Source organism: Vanellus vanellus (assembly GCF_965231255.1).
Source record: "Vanellus vanellus genome assembly, chromosome: 5".
NCBI lineage: Eukaryota > Metazoa > Chordata > Aves > Charadriiformes > Charadriidae > Vanellus > Vanellus vanellus.
In genome coordinates, this window is record NC_138910.1 from 61,436,332 (window position 1) to 61,450,233 (window position 13,902).

The 13,902-nt window shown below is 37.2% G+C and overlaps 1 protein-coding gene across 2 annotated transcripts in view; it reads left to right on the forward strand.

Annotated features, from left to right (window-relative positions):
• DPYD (dihydropyrimidine dehydrogenase) overlaps window positions 1-13,902 on the forward strand; it is a gene marked incomplete at its 5' end in the record, with an annotated part of 377,500 nt that overhangs the window by 48,243 nt on the left and 315,355 nt on the right. For both annotated transcript variants that reach the window (XM_082483319.1, XM_082483320.1), the window contains one exon: window positions 996-1,078. In XM_082483319.1, the coding sequence (XP_082339445.1) occupies window positions 996-1,078 (83 nt within the window). The remainder of the gene's footprint in view (window positions 1-995; window positions 1,079-13,902) is intronic.

The window sequence follows — 13,902 nt, forward strand, 5'->3', positions numbered from 1 at the left end:
TTTCTTTATAGCTACTGCATAAAGAGCCTGACAATCCTCCCTTCAAGGGTGTTAACAATATTAACTGTTACACTTGCGTTTCTGTTACACCCATATGGCAAAATTATGCCTCCCAGAGGTGAGTTTTGGTATTGGAGAAAGGTGCTGCAGAGCACAGGGGTAACCTAAAAGCCTTCTGTACTGACGAAGCCTCAAGAGGGTATAAAAATCCTATGGATGATGCAGATAGATGATCAGAGAATTCTTGTTTGCTGGTATTTCACACTCTCTGCGCAGACACAAATTTCTGTTCTCCCTAGCATCTTCTGAATCAATTTTACTGCCTTTATGGGAGCAGAAGAAAAGGATCAGCACTCTGGAGTGATGGAACCAGTCACACATTTAATAGTAATTAACAGAATATAGTGAAGTTCTCTTTCATTTATTGTCACAAAATTGTTGGCTTCATATTACTTTTAGAAATACTGGTGAGCTCTAATCTGCAAAAAACATTAAGTGGCTGAAGTGTCTATAAACAATCTTTTCAGTTTCTGTTATGTTTTAAAAATGAAATATGATTTAAATGGGATTTTTTTTTTTTGTTCCAACAACACTGTCTGTTTCATTGGGACAGAATTCATAACTTTTATTATAATTCTAAAATGCATGTCTCGGTTTTTATTCTCATCTCTGTGTGTGTAGTAGCTTTGTAGGCTCACATAAAGGAGAAATTAATTTTTATTTTTTTTTCCAAAGAAGAAAAAAGTAAAAATTCTATATGTTTCATTATGGAACATTTATAAGATGATTTCCATGACAACCATATAATAAGATTCATGTTTACTTTGTTTTTGAGTTCTCAATGTCTTTTTAATGACTCCTGTGTAATTAAAAGAGAATGCATAATTTGAGGTTACATAATATAAATCAGTTTTGTTTGCATGATGTTGAATAATGTTAATACATGTACAATATACTGTTTAAGAGCCTTACATGGATTTGTCTGTTTTTTGCAGAACTGTGAGAAACTAGAAAATAATTTTGATGACATCAAGCACACGACTCTTAGTGAGCGAGGAGCACTTCGAGAAGCAATGAGGTAAGTCTGGGTCACCATAGCAACAGTCACAGATGTGGTAAAGAAAGAGTCATTCTTCATTATTGGGGGAACAAATGAGTTCATTGCCACCATTCAGCTCTATTCTCTAAGGTATTAATTTGTCAGTGGAGAGGCTTCCCTTGAGGCTGTACTTTGGTTTTGAAGCTGCATAAATGTTAAGCCTGACTGCACAGTAAAAAACGTAAATGTTTAATTTGTTATTTAAAATGCTTAAGGGGTGCCTTGCTTTATATTTATACTAAACTGTGAGTGAATGAAAATATTGTTCATCTAAATTCTGCAAGTGTTAAAGCAATTGTACAATGCTGTTTGAACAAACCTGTGTTTGCTTTTAAATTGGATTTGATTTTTATGTATGTAGTTCCTATGTACTCCGATTTTATCACCAAGTTTACATGATTTTAGTTTTGCTAATGGAACATTAAAATCTATCTGGTCCATCGTGTATAGTAGAGGTGTATATTTTGCTTAATATCCTTATATCATTGCACTTAATGCTTATTAGGGGAGGTTAAAATTAGACAGTACATGTACCTTCTGTCACCCTTACTTGCACTGTAGCGTATTTGGCTATAGGACTCCAAAGAAACTTGCCACGTGGAAAAAGGAATTATTACTATGCTGAAAGGTAGTGGAATCAAAGACAGATTTTCTGAAGTAATTCACTGACTCATCAGGAAGATGTTAATTATAGTATTATCTGTGGATCGGAAAATTATAGTAGCCTGTACTTTTAAAGGTTTTGCAAGTTGGATAGTAAAATGTAATGATGCAAACACAGTGCTTCATTTCACTTGCCTGATATCAGAGTGACATCTTAGACTTCCACTAGTGCAGTAAAAAGTAAAAACAACAACAAAAAATACTGAGAATCTTCTTGAAAAGCTAATTGCACTCATTTGCTTTGATTATGTTCATAATCCCTTTAAATTTATGGAGGTTTGTGAATTACTTTATTTGCATGACTCTGACTTTATGTTCATGCTGCTCTTGTCTCATGTATGCTGCTATGAGTAAGTGTTTGTAAAAGTATTCTGACTTGAAAGGCAATCTGCCTCTTTTGAAGCCTTTCTTATCACCTCCGAACTATATTCTTTCCTTTCTGAACATTTCAACTAGTGATGTTGCAAATAACTGTAAAAATAATGGCATTTGCCTTTCTAATTGTGATTTCTTGCTTTTTGCTTGTTTTGCTTCATACATTTTGGGTTTTCTCCCTATGGGGTTGGTCATCTGTGTACGTAAATCTTTTGTGTAGTGGCAGTAAATGGAAAGTGATTTAAAAGAGAGATTTGGGAAACTTGGCATATGAAGCTACTTTTAGTATTTTCAACAGATTGGATTTCAAGTTGCTGCTCTCCTCTAACAACGTTCCATGGGTAGGTTTGTGGTGTTTTTGCAATACATGACTCAGCAGAGTTAATCTTTTAAAAACTTGGGAGCTGACAGCTCTTTGGTGATAAACATTTGCTAGCAAAGGGAGCTTTGGCATTTCAAAGGTCATGTTTCTGTTACAAGGATTGTGTAGAAGATTCTCATGACTATGCTGTGCATACAATAAAAAGCACTTTACTATCTCATAAATTTGTATCTTGGCTATTTCTGCTAGTGTACAAGCCATCCTGAGAAATAGTTATTGATTGTGAAGTGTGACAGATATTGTGCAGTGCTGGAATTCTCTTAATTGCAGTCAATATTTTATGGTTGATTTTTTTCTTAGTTGTTTTTATGGAGGTAAAGAAAATACCGAGCTTACTCAGTTAAGACTGTAATATGTTTTTATAATGTACTTGAGTAACACACAAAAGGTGCAAAATGTTAATTTAGAGAGGTACATGCAGGTAGGTGTACATACTTTTCTAAATGTGTGTAAAAGACACTTGTTATTTTAGGCTGTACAGTTCTTTCAACTGCTACGTAGTTACCCCGTATCCTTGGTGGATGCATTTTTCTATTTGGATTCCAAGTTTATCTGTAGCATACCTAATTCAAATGGTACATTATGAAAGATTAAAGTTCACTTTGCTTTCCCATAACTATCATCAGACATCAGAGCAGGTATGGGAGGATGTAATTTGCTGGCCTCAGTTTGTGAGATACCTGCCTCCTTTTGGTAAGGGAAGCATGTGGAGAGGGTTGCACATTGCACAAAAGCACTAAAATCATGTGGGCATGAAAACAACAACAACAACAAAATCCTAGTTGGATAGCTAAGCGGATATATGTGAATCTCAGATGAGCCTTAAGTTGAGTGGGCAGTCTGCCCAAATCCTCTCTGATTTCCCAGAGTGGTACTACTGGTCTGCCAGATGAGAGATACAATGAACATTTTTCCCCGGTGCTCCTGTTTGGAACGAGACCTTCCATTTTAACTTTCTCTTTGAGAAAAATGGTCAATTTAATATGGATTTCAGTACATTTCTAGTCTATGAATATCACTGTGCTCTGCATAAACATACACTAATATCCAAGAAGGGTCTTGTTCTTTTTCCAGCTCTTCAGAAACTGCATGGTATTCAAATTAAGGATTACATGAAAATCATCTTTCTTGTTTATGTATATAGATGTATGCAAAAAAAACTTTCTGAAGGGTATTGAAATGATCATAAAGCATATGAGCTTTCTCTAGTTCTACTTTACATTTTATTTTAGAGCTTGAATGAGATGGTAGTAGTTTGCCATTACTCAGTGTATAAAGAGTGGTATTGTAAGAATTTGGTTTACTTATGATTGCACATAAAATCATAAAGCATTCAATTCAGTTAATGTTTTGCTTATTTTGTTAATGTGCTCCAAATGGTTTATTTATTTTTATATTTTAGTGCAACTGCAACGCTTAAGTAAACAATAAAAACGCATTAGTTTTTTGAATTGGGGTTTATAAATGGGCAGAGTATTGCTTTCCGTACCTTGAATGCATATATGATGATTTAATTGGGTATTTTCTGTAGTTAACTTGGCAGAAAAGTAGCATAGATACCTATAATGTCAGGTTGCACAAGTAAGAGCGTTAACTTTTGTTAAACAGTGCTCAATTTGTTTTTAATTCATAACCACTGTAAAAAGTCTGGATCCCGATCCTCAGTAAAGCTTCATCTAGAAATTTAAATGAGCTCTTAGACTGGTTTGACTGCTACAGGGGGATAAGTATTTGAGGAGGAGGAAGTAGCATAGCTAACTCTATGCTGATCCTGGTAGTCTTTTCGTGGGTGGCAAAACCAGAATGTGGACTGCTGCAGTAACCATTCCTCTGGGAAAGTAGGGTAAAGTAGCTTTAAAGAGTCTTAAAAATAAAATAAAAAAAAAACATAATGAAAATCCCCCCAAACTATAAAGTAATTTTTAGTAGATGTGTGGAAGAAATCCAAACCCAATTATTAATATTAATTTAGAAGATAACGGTTTAGGGGGTTAATGGTTTTAACAAGGTGAAGGACAAATTTTAGAATGCAACTGACATCAGCTGGCAGGAGGGGAAATTTTTTTCGTCTGAATCTGTTCACTCACTTTCTGTACAGGCATCCGTTGTTATCAAGAGAGTATCACACACACTGAATTTGGAAGGTGCTGTTGGAGATGATCTAGACCCATGGTCTCTAAACTTTTTGATTGTGCACCAGCAAAATGTTTTTGAGCACCCGCCCAATATGCGTATGTTTATTTCTTTATATATTATATACATGTACTAATATATTATGTGCATTATAAAACACACAAGAATAGAAATTAAAAAATGATGTGATAAAGATGAAATAAACACTACTTAATTTTTTTGTTACTTTATTTATGGTGCAAAACATATTTTCTTAACACATCCAAGTGGATTGTCTTGTGCGTGCTACACTTTGGAGATCACTGATCTAGAGCAGCTTTCCTGCTCAGAGCAGGGTCAAGTAGCCAGGTTTTATATACCTCCAAGGATGGAGACTCCACCGACTCTCTGGGCAAACATCCTCACAATAAACAACAACAAAAAAACAACCAAAAACCTCCAACAACAATCCCCCCCTGCCTCTCCCCCCCCCCCCTTTTTTTTTTTTTAAACTGGAATTCCTTGTGCTTCAGCTTGTGTCTGTTGTTTCTTGCCCTTTCACTGAGCACCACTAAGAAAAGTCTGGCTCTGGTTTTGATATCCTCCCATCAGTTATTTATACATATTGATAAGATTCCCCCCCTAAACCTTCTCTGCTCGAAGCTAAACATCCCCAGCTCTCTCTGCCTCTCCTCAATTGACAGACTCTCCAGTCCCTTAATCACTCCAGTGGCCCTTTGCTGTACTCATTCTGGTATGTGCAAGTCTCTCTTGTTCTGCGGAGCCCAGCACAGGACTCAGCACTCCAAGTGTGTCTCACCAGTGCTGGCAGGGGAGAAGGGTCTCCTCCCTCCATCTGTTGGTGATGCTCTACCTAATACAGCCCAGGATGCCCACTAGCCTTTGCTGCAAGTCTGGCTCATGTTCAGCTTGTCCTCCAGGACCCCCAGGGCCTTTTCTGCAAAGCTGCATTCCAGCTGATTGACCCCAGCCCGGACTGGTGCCTGGGGTTGCTCCTCCCCAGGGGCACGACCTCTCTTGTCTCTCTTGTTATTTTATTTTTTTTTTTTTAACTTCTTGAGGTTTCTGTAGGCTCATTCCTCCAGCCTGTTGAGGTCCCTCTGAACAGCAGCCCAACCCTTAGGAGTATCAACCACTCCAGTAGGTGATAGATTGCTTTTGAACGCTATATTACTAATCTGCTTTTGGCCTATGTGTGGTGTAGATTTCATGAACCTGATGTCAGACAAATGAAGCCATCGTGTTTAACATCCGAATCCGATGTTGCAATTGTTTACTTATCGACGGAGTTGGTAAGCCACCATGGTGGCTTATGGCAGTGAGCAATCAGTAAGACTGGTGAGATGTTAAATACATGTATGGGTCCTACTTGCAGGTGAATATGTGTACGGTCTATCTTGCGACGATGTGTGAAAGCTTCGCAAGTGAAAATTAAAGCTGAGTATTTTTGTATAGACTTCTTGTTAATAAAGGAAGATTTAAACATATTTCTTTGTGTTTTGACGTGGGAAAGGAGAGAGAAAGTTTGCTTGTCTGTTAAGATCAGTATAAAAAGACACCAAAGTTTATTTGGAATTTTGTTTTGCACTGGCATGTTTGCATATAGTTTTGGATAATGTGAACATGGGAGTGAGGCTTCAACTGTGATTTCCAGTTTGATAGAAACAGTTTCTGTTAATGATGATATTCACTGTTGTCTTGACAACTGTATAAGATGGGGTTAGTAACAATCAAGCTTCTTTTAATATGATCTAGACTGTCAGATGTATTTGACAAATAGTTTCTGTGGCTGGGCAAAACCCAAGAAAATTGCACTGTAAGAAGTTCTATGATTTCAGAAGCATTCATTGGTTTGCAGAGAAAAAGTCAGGGATTTAAAAATATATGAACAAAACAAGTCTGCAGCACAAACTACAAAATGTCTAGTAACCAACTTGTTAGGGCTCCGACCTGAGATGTGGCAAATACAGGTTCATATTCTGGTTCTGAGTCAGGCAACTTGGTTTTCCCAGTTTAAAAAGCCACATCATGGAGGTGTAGAGTTACAGAAATGTGGGCATGAAATACAAGGAAAATGAGAACAATGAGAAATGTGATGTTAAAAGTATGCTGGCTTTCCTGTATTGTTCTTAAGCTGTTCTGAGAGGTGGAACCAATCTCAGGTAAGTTGAAAGGGAAGATGAATGAGGAGGAGTAAAGATAATTGCTTCTGGGTTCCTGATCCAGGTCTCAAAGATGACCTATTCAAATAAATCCTTCATGTTCTGGGGAGGTGGAAGCCTTTGGAGTGAATTCTAGTGATCCAAAGTAGCCGCTAATCTTGTGATTAGTGTGCTTATTTGGGACTGAGGGACGAAGTTCAAATTTCCCTTGCACCTTCTTCTGTCTTCACATTTCTCTCCAGTGTAATCAGTTGAATGCTGCTTGGGACATGTTTTTAGGGGAGAAACAAGTTATTGCTTATGTATTTAACAAAAATACCGTGCTGCTTCTGAAGTGCAACCACACTATGCCTTCCTGGGTGACCAGCACGTGTTCCTTTGGTGTATCTCACCACCAACCACCAAACACCACCTTGCCCCAGAGGACATTATAATTAGGTAAACCGCTTTGATGTATAGGCTTATTCATCTAGACCTTTATTTAGACTACATTTGGCTTTGAGATATGCCTTTAAAAAAAAATAACTGCAGAGATGTTCTCACACTGAAAACAAAACAACCCACAAAACTGTGGAATTTAGGGAATAGACCATACTCCCCTTAGAATTTCTTTTCTAGATGTGTCTTGACAATTTTATAAATTCACCTTATTATTAATAGCATATGGAAATAATCAGATGCTACAGAATGCTAGTGTTGCTTGTTACATTTGGTGTCGCATAGGAATACATGCAGAATGTTAGAAGCACTTGAGAACTTTTAGTAGCACTTCCATATGAATTTAATTTTTTGAGTGCCGTTTTGAAATCGGCACTTCACTATCATCCTCAGTGTACATTACAGATCAAGCAGATTGTCAACATCACTTGCATTGACCAAACATTGGCCTTATATCTTCACAGTCCAAGACAGCCCTGTATAAGGATAGCTACAGCTGAACAAGCTGCTTAAGTGCTAGAAGCTGTTCAGTGGCATTAACAAGAGTCTGCGTTCGTGCAATTTTACCTTGCTCTTTGTTGGCTAATTAACTCCTGAGTCACCCACTAGTCACCCTCCGGGGGCCTAGCACTGTGCATTGCTTAGATCTTGCCACAATAGAAGAATTTCTGTCTACGGGCAGACACTGTGCAGAGCTATAACACCAAGCATGTATAGGAACCTGTGACATTAATGTAATTATTTTTGTGATAGTTATTAGAACTTGCATTATCTTTCTGTATCATTTGCATGGAGAATCAAAGCATTCCATATTTCATTTTGCAATTCAAAAAAGAAGGTTCTGATATATGTCATGTCTGTTGTTTAAAGTCACAGGTATAACTCACTGAAGTTCTTGGGGGACTAGTGATAATGTTTATGTTCTGTGGTTTAAAATGTAATTGCATTTCTTTATATGTTTTTAAAGTATAAATAAAGAAAACTATAGTGTCTTGTTTTGAGCTTCATTGTGAGATGGGCTGTTCTGTTTACTATTGACTTCATAATACCTGGACCAGAAATTTTGATACTGAATTACATTTCCAAGTTTATTGCAGCTGATTGTTGCACATGCATTGTTCAAAATACTGTATGTAATTCCTCATTTTTAATTTATGAATTGTAACTTATTTTTGGTCTAGTGACATAAACAGAGGATAGGCTTGTTTGTTTAGCTGTGACAGGGGAGGAAGATCAAGATAAGTTAGATTGTTTTCCTTTGAATGTTCCTTTAGTCACCTAGCTAGCATAAACTAACAAATGCAACTTTAATTGACCTAAAGTTGTGCCTCGATGATGGTCATGACTGGCAGATGTAAAAGGAGGTTGACTTTTTTGTGTGATTCCAATTGGCAATGTAGGTTTGCAGTTACTTTAGATCAAAGGGCTGAATTATGCGTTATAGTGCATATAAACAATACATGGATCTAGAACAAAAGCATTGTTAGCAAACCAGCAAGAATTATAGTAAAATAGCAAAATAACAAATAAGGTTCATGGTTTTGGAAACTGCATTGCAATTCCTACTTTTGTTGATGTACTGAAGTGTACATTAGGCAAGATCTTACATGAAGGATTTTGGTAAAATCTTGCATGTTTTTCATACTCTTTCTTGTATGTATTACAGTGACTGAATGATGCTTCGGGTCTGTTCTGTGTATGGTAAACATGTTGTTGCTGTATTCATGTGTACTGTTCCCCAAAAAATATTTCAGAGAGGAGAGGAAAAAAGAAAAAACACTTTTCTGTCACTTCAAGGAAGGGGAGCCTGTTTCTGCTTTTGAACCATTTAGTTTTCTGATTTAAAGAAAAGAATTGGATAACAGTCAAAATTTTGCTTTTTAGCAAACTGCAGGAGATGTTGTCTGATGTTGGCAGTGAGAGAGATTTTGAAAACCACTGTGGCAGATGGCTTACCACAAAGACTCCAAAGATGGCATGCAGTGGGTGCAGCGTCGTACCTTTCAGTGACTAATAGCCACTTGTCTGCAAATGGTTAGAGTAGAAAATTGCACTACAGAATCTTGAGTTCACTCTATGGGGTTCCCATTTGTTACTTTTTAAAATGCAAGGTTTTAAAATATTTCTGAAATTTGTTCTTTGCTACCATTAACAATCAGGAAAAAATGCTCTGGATTTCTAGAGACAATAGATACAATATGGGCAACCAGACTTATGAATACCTTTATTTTATCAGCCTATGCACTTTGAAAAAGGTTTTGGTTTGTTAATTAAAAAAAAAAAAAGGTTCGGAGATGAGTGAAGGAAATTTGCTGGTGGTCTTGCCATGAGCCATGGCTTTCTGTAGATTATTGATATTTGATTTTTTTTGTTCAGGGCTTTGAATGGTTTAGTTAGAAGGTGGCTTATACCATTTTAGACCGTAACAAAAGTCTGGGATGTACGCAGAAGCTGGGTGTGCTACAGCTTTGGCAAAGGAGTCAGATGTTTTAGTTCAAGCTGTCGAAGCTCATGCTGTTTTATTTGTAAGTCATGAATTTAATCTCCACCGTAGCCAGCCTATTGAGAGTACCACATTCCACATGTATTCAAGAAACCCCGTTTTCTACAGTAGCTTCTGTTTTGTGTACAGTCAGAAACCAGTCTGTCTTAACAAATGCTATTTTAAATATATCTGCACTTGTTTCTTTTCAGACATTTACTGTAGTTCTCAAAAGCCTCAAAAAATGTGATCTTTCTTCCATCCTTTGTGGTGTCCTTTGAAGTCAGTGGGCTTTGTATTGCCATGGGCGTCTCTGAGTACATTCTCCTTGGAGTTCAGGATACAAAGCAAAGCTAGGGGGTTGAGGACTAAATACAGTCTTCATTCAAAACTGCTTTATTAGCTAGTGTGTGTCTTTGCATTGTATGTTCATTGTGGCCAGATCATCATTATCTTTTCTGATTATGGTGTGTTTAGAACCCTTTGGTTATAATGAATATTAGTGGCTACGCTTATGTTTTTGCTACTTCTCAAAAGTCCTAACTTCTTATGTTATACTGACTGCTGTGGGTCTGGATGTAAGAGCCAACATCCATTTTCCTAGAAATGTTTTGTATATTGGAGTGTTTCAGAGAATAAAGTGTGGGTCTAACTGCGCCCCAAGATATTTAGCTTCCATCAAAATTAATCTGCCCTTCCCCTGTAAACTTCAGAATTTAAATCCTGTTTATTTACTTGAGGCTATTTGGGAGAATAAGAAAAGATTATTTAAGTTTAATGTTCCAATGGAATCAACCTGATTATTGAACGTAAGACTCTAATGTGTATTGGATTTTTTCAATAAATTAGTTGTTAAGAAGATAAACTAGCATCAGTACCACACATTTAGCTATTTGGCTACAAAATTTTGCAGAAACAATTTTCCATCCTCATTTCTAAGGAACACAGATACTTTACAGGAGAATCTCTTTTATTGGAGCTTGCTGTTGAAAAGTTGTTGGGCAGCCAGTTAAGCCCTAGACCACTTTAAGTCTTTCAGAGTACCACCAAGAGACTTTCACCGCTAGCGCCTAAGGCAAAGCTACTAAATTTTAGCACCCCTGGAAGTGAGGAGCGCTGAGATTTCAGGCAACAATTTGTACGAAGGCAGCTGCCTGCAGAGTAAAACAAACATAAGAGGTGTCATGGAGAATCAAGGAACAAACTAAATACTCTTGAGCAGCGTCTCCTGCCATCTTGAATGCCCAGTACTGCTTGTCTAGGATGTGCTTTGTAACATGCAGAGAATATTGGCAGTGACAAGATTCCTTGTCGAGCAGGCGTTTGGAGTAAGTTTCAATTTGAATGTATTTAGATTGTTCAACCAATCTGGAGCACTTACTGCTGGCTTGGTCCAATACTGAACTTCAAGGTTTTTTTTCAGAAAGAAAAAAGAAAAAGACATTTTCTGCTGTAAAATAAATGCTGAACAGTTCTAAATATCACCATAGTATCTGGACCCATTCAAAGGAGTTTTAATAATGGATCTACATGTGGAACAGAATTTAATGGAAAGAACTGTAACGTGATTTCCATCAGAATACTTAGAAAATACATTGATTTTTAATTTGACACCGTTACAATAGAATGATCTTTTAAAATGGGTTACACTTTGTAAAGTATTTTTAAATAGTACTACTACTTTTTTTACTACTATTTATTAATAGTATTGAGCATTTCTACTATTACTATACTTTAAAAAAGTGATTACTATTACTATATTTAATATTTTTATTTGTTAATAAAGTAATTACTATATTTTTAAATGCTATAACTCATTACTTCTATTCAATACTGCTGTTTAATGGTACTGTTTAATACTAATAGTACTTTTACTACTGCTATTTTACATACTGAAGATTTTTCCACATTTGTCAGTATTAATTAGTACTAACCAAGCATGTGCTTTGTGTATTTGGTAATGTATGAAAAAAAAAAAAAAAGGTTTTGATCGGTATCTGACAGTATTACCAAACAGGGAAGAAAACACACTTTGAGGAGTATTTTTATTATTGAAAGATATATTTATAAAATAATTTTCCATGTGTTTTCTTTGTTCTTCTGCCTGGCATGTCTCCCTGTTGGAGTATGCAGTGGCTTCCTGAGCAGTTCTTCCTGCTTGTCTGTGTTTCTCCTAGTGAAAAGGAAACGCACTTGAGCACGTGTGAAACAGTTGCTGTTCCCAAGGACCTACCGCGTCTTGCTTGGCTCATGGCGGGCTGTTAGATGTTGGGCTGTGCCCCACAGTGCCCGCGCCTCCATCTTCCCATTGCAAATTTACTTGCGTGGCAACTGCTGGTGTTAACCCTCTCTGTCCTGATGTGTATTCTCTTGTGATTTCTTCTCAGATAAAATAATTAATTGGGGTGGGAATTGTTCTCCTTATAATTAAAGAACTATACAGGGATGTTTAAAAATACTTAAATAGGAATTGTTATATATTTAAGAGAGATTCTGGCTCCACTGAGTGTTTTCCACTCGAGAGCTGTGACTGCATAGCTAAGCTTAAGCACTGCTACCCAAGTGGCTGCAGTAGCCAAAACAGGGGACATCTTTTTTTTTTTTTTTTTTTGGTGTGTGTACATATAGACAAGTGTAAATGGCTCCTATGGTAGAGTCATACGTTTAGTCATGGCCTACCTGTAGGGTGCCTCTGTCTCATCCTCACTGACTCAGTCGCCATTTGTGCAAAGCCAGCGGGGTGGCACGGGCCCAGGCGGGGGGATGCGCTGCTGCTGCGAGTCCTGCTTCAGGCAGGTGAGCACCACTGTGCTGTCTCTAAGATCGCCAGCACAGGCAGCCGTGATGCAGAAGCTACAGGGACATGGATGTCCATGTTGGTTTCTCAAGCCTACAGGACTAGGTTAGAACTAGGCAGAAATAAACGCTACCTGCATTTCAGGGAGGGTTATGTTGGGTCTTAATGCCAACTGTTTTGCTGTAGAGAGCCCCTACTGCTGGGCAACACTGCTTGCTCATACGTTTATACTCATTTTAGGGTATCTTCTGCTGTTAGAGATGTAGCCATTCTAGGGATAAATTCTTCTGCAGCCAAAATCATGGGGAAAGGCTGGTTAATACCCCAGGAGAGGGGAGAGGACCACTGTTCACCCAGTTGCAGATGAAATCCCTGATTTTCTTTTTCTAATACAGGAAGACATTTAATCAGCAGGGACTATACAGCATAAATACTTTGCTCTCTTTCCTAATTGAATTAGATGTATTTCAGTAAGTGTAAAACTATCTCCCTGTACTCCCTGCTTCCGTGATCAATTTTTGCTCCTTTACTCTACTTGGGTACGCTGGGTGACTGAAGACTTTACCCCTAAATTGGAAAGGCCTGAGTAATCTTTTGCTATTGGCATTGCTAAACATTCTTTCTCCTGCTAGTGTAACAATGTCATAACGTATAAAATTTATTGTGTCTTAAAACTATAACTGCAAACAGAGCCTTGAAATGCAGCTTCTCTTAATATTTTCTCTTCTATCATACTCATTTAATTCTTGATATAAGACAAAAATTCATTGCTCTTGCACTGAGAGTGTGAAGCCACAAGTTGATAATGGGAACTCGATGTTTGTAATATAAAGTGTTGTTCCTGTAGTGTGGTCCAATTACACAATAGTAAAGCAGGGATGTAACACAGCAATGCTGCTTTCCTATTTGTTTCAGTAAGTTTAGCACAGCGGGAAGTGTGGCATTCTTCCAAGGTAATGTGTCAAGCTTACAGTTGGCTGGAAGCGCAATGGAAGTTATTCTAAGATTTTGCATGCTGGCTAATAACTCTCGCTGAATGTATGTGACGATTGGCTTATGAAATGTATTTGATGTCATTTCGTTGCAAAGGTTTTATATCTTAATTTTGAAACATTATGGTATTCTAGATACATTTGAACAAGCTACTCTGTAGGTGCTACGTTTACAGCATCATAGTTTTAGTAATCAAATATTATTTCTGTATGGTTAGAGATCATGTACACTCTTTTTCCAAGACCCTGCCGAATCTTATGAAATCAGAAAGAACACTTGGTCAAATGATGTAAATTTTTCCTCCAAAACCCACCTATTTTTGAGGAAAAATATATCTAAAATAAGATCTAAAATGAAAATGTACATATAATATCAACA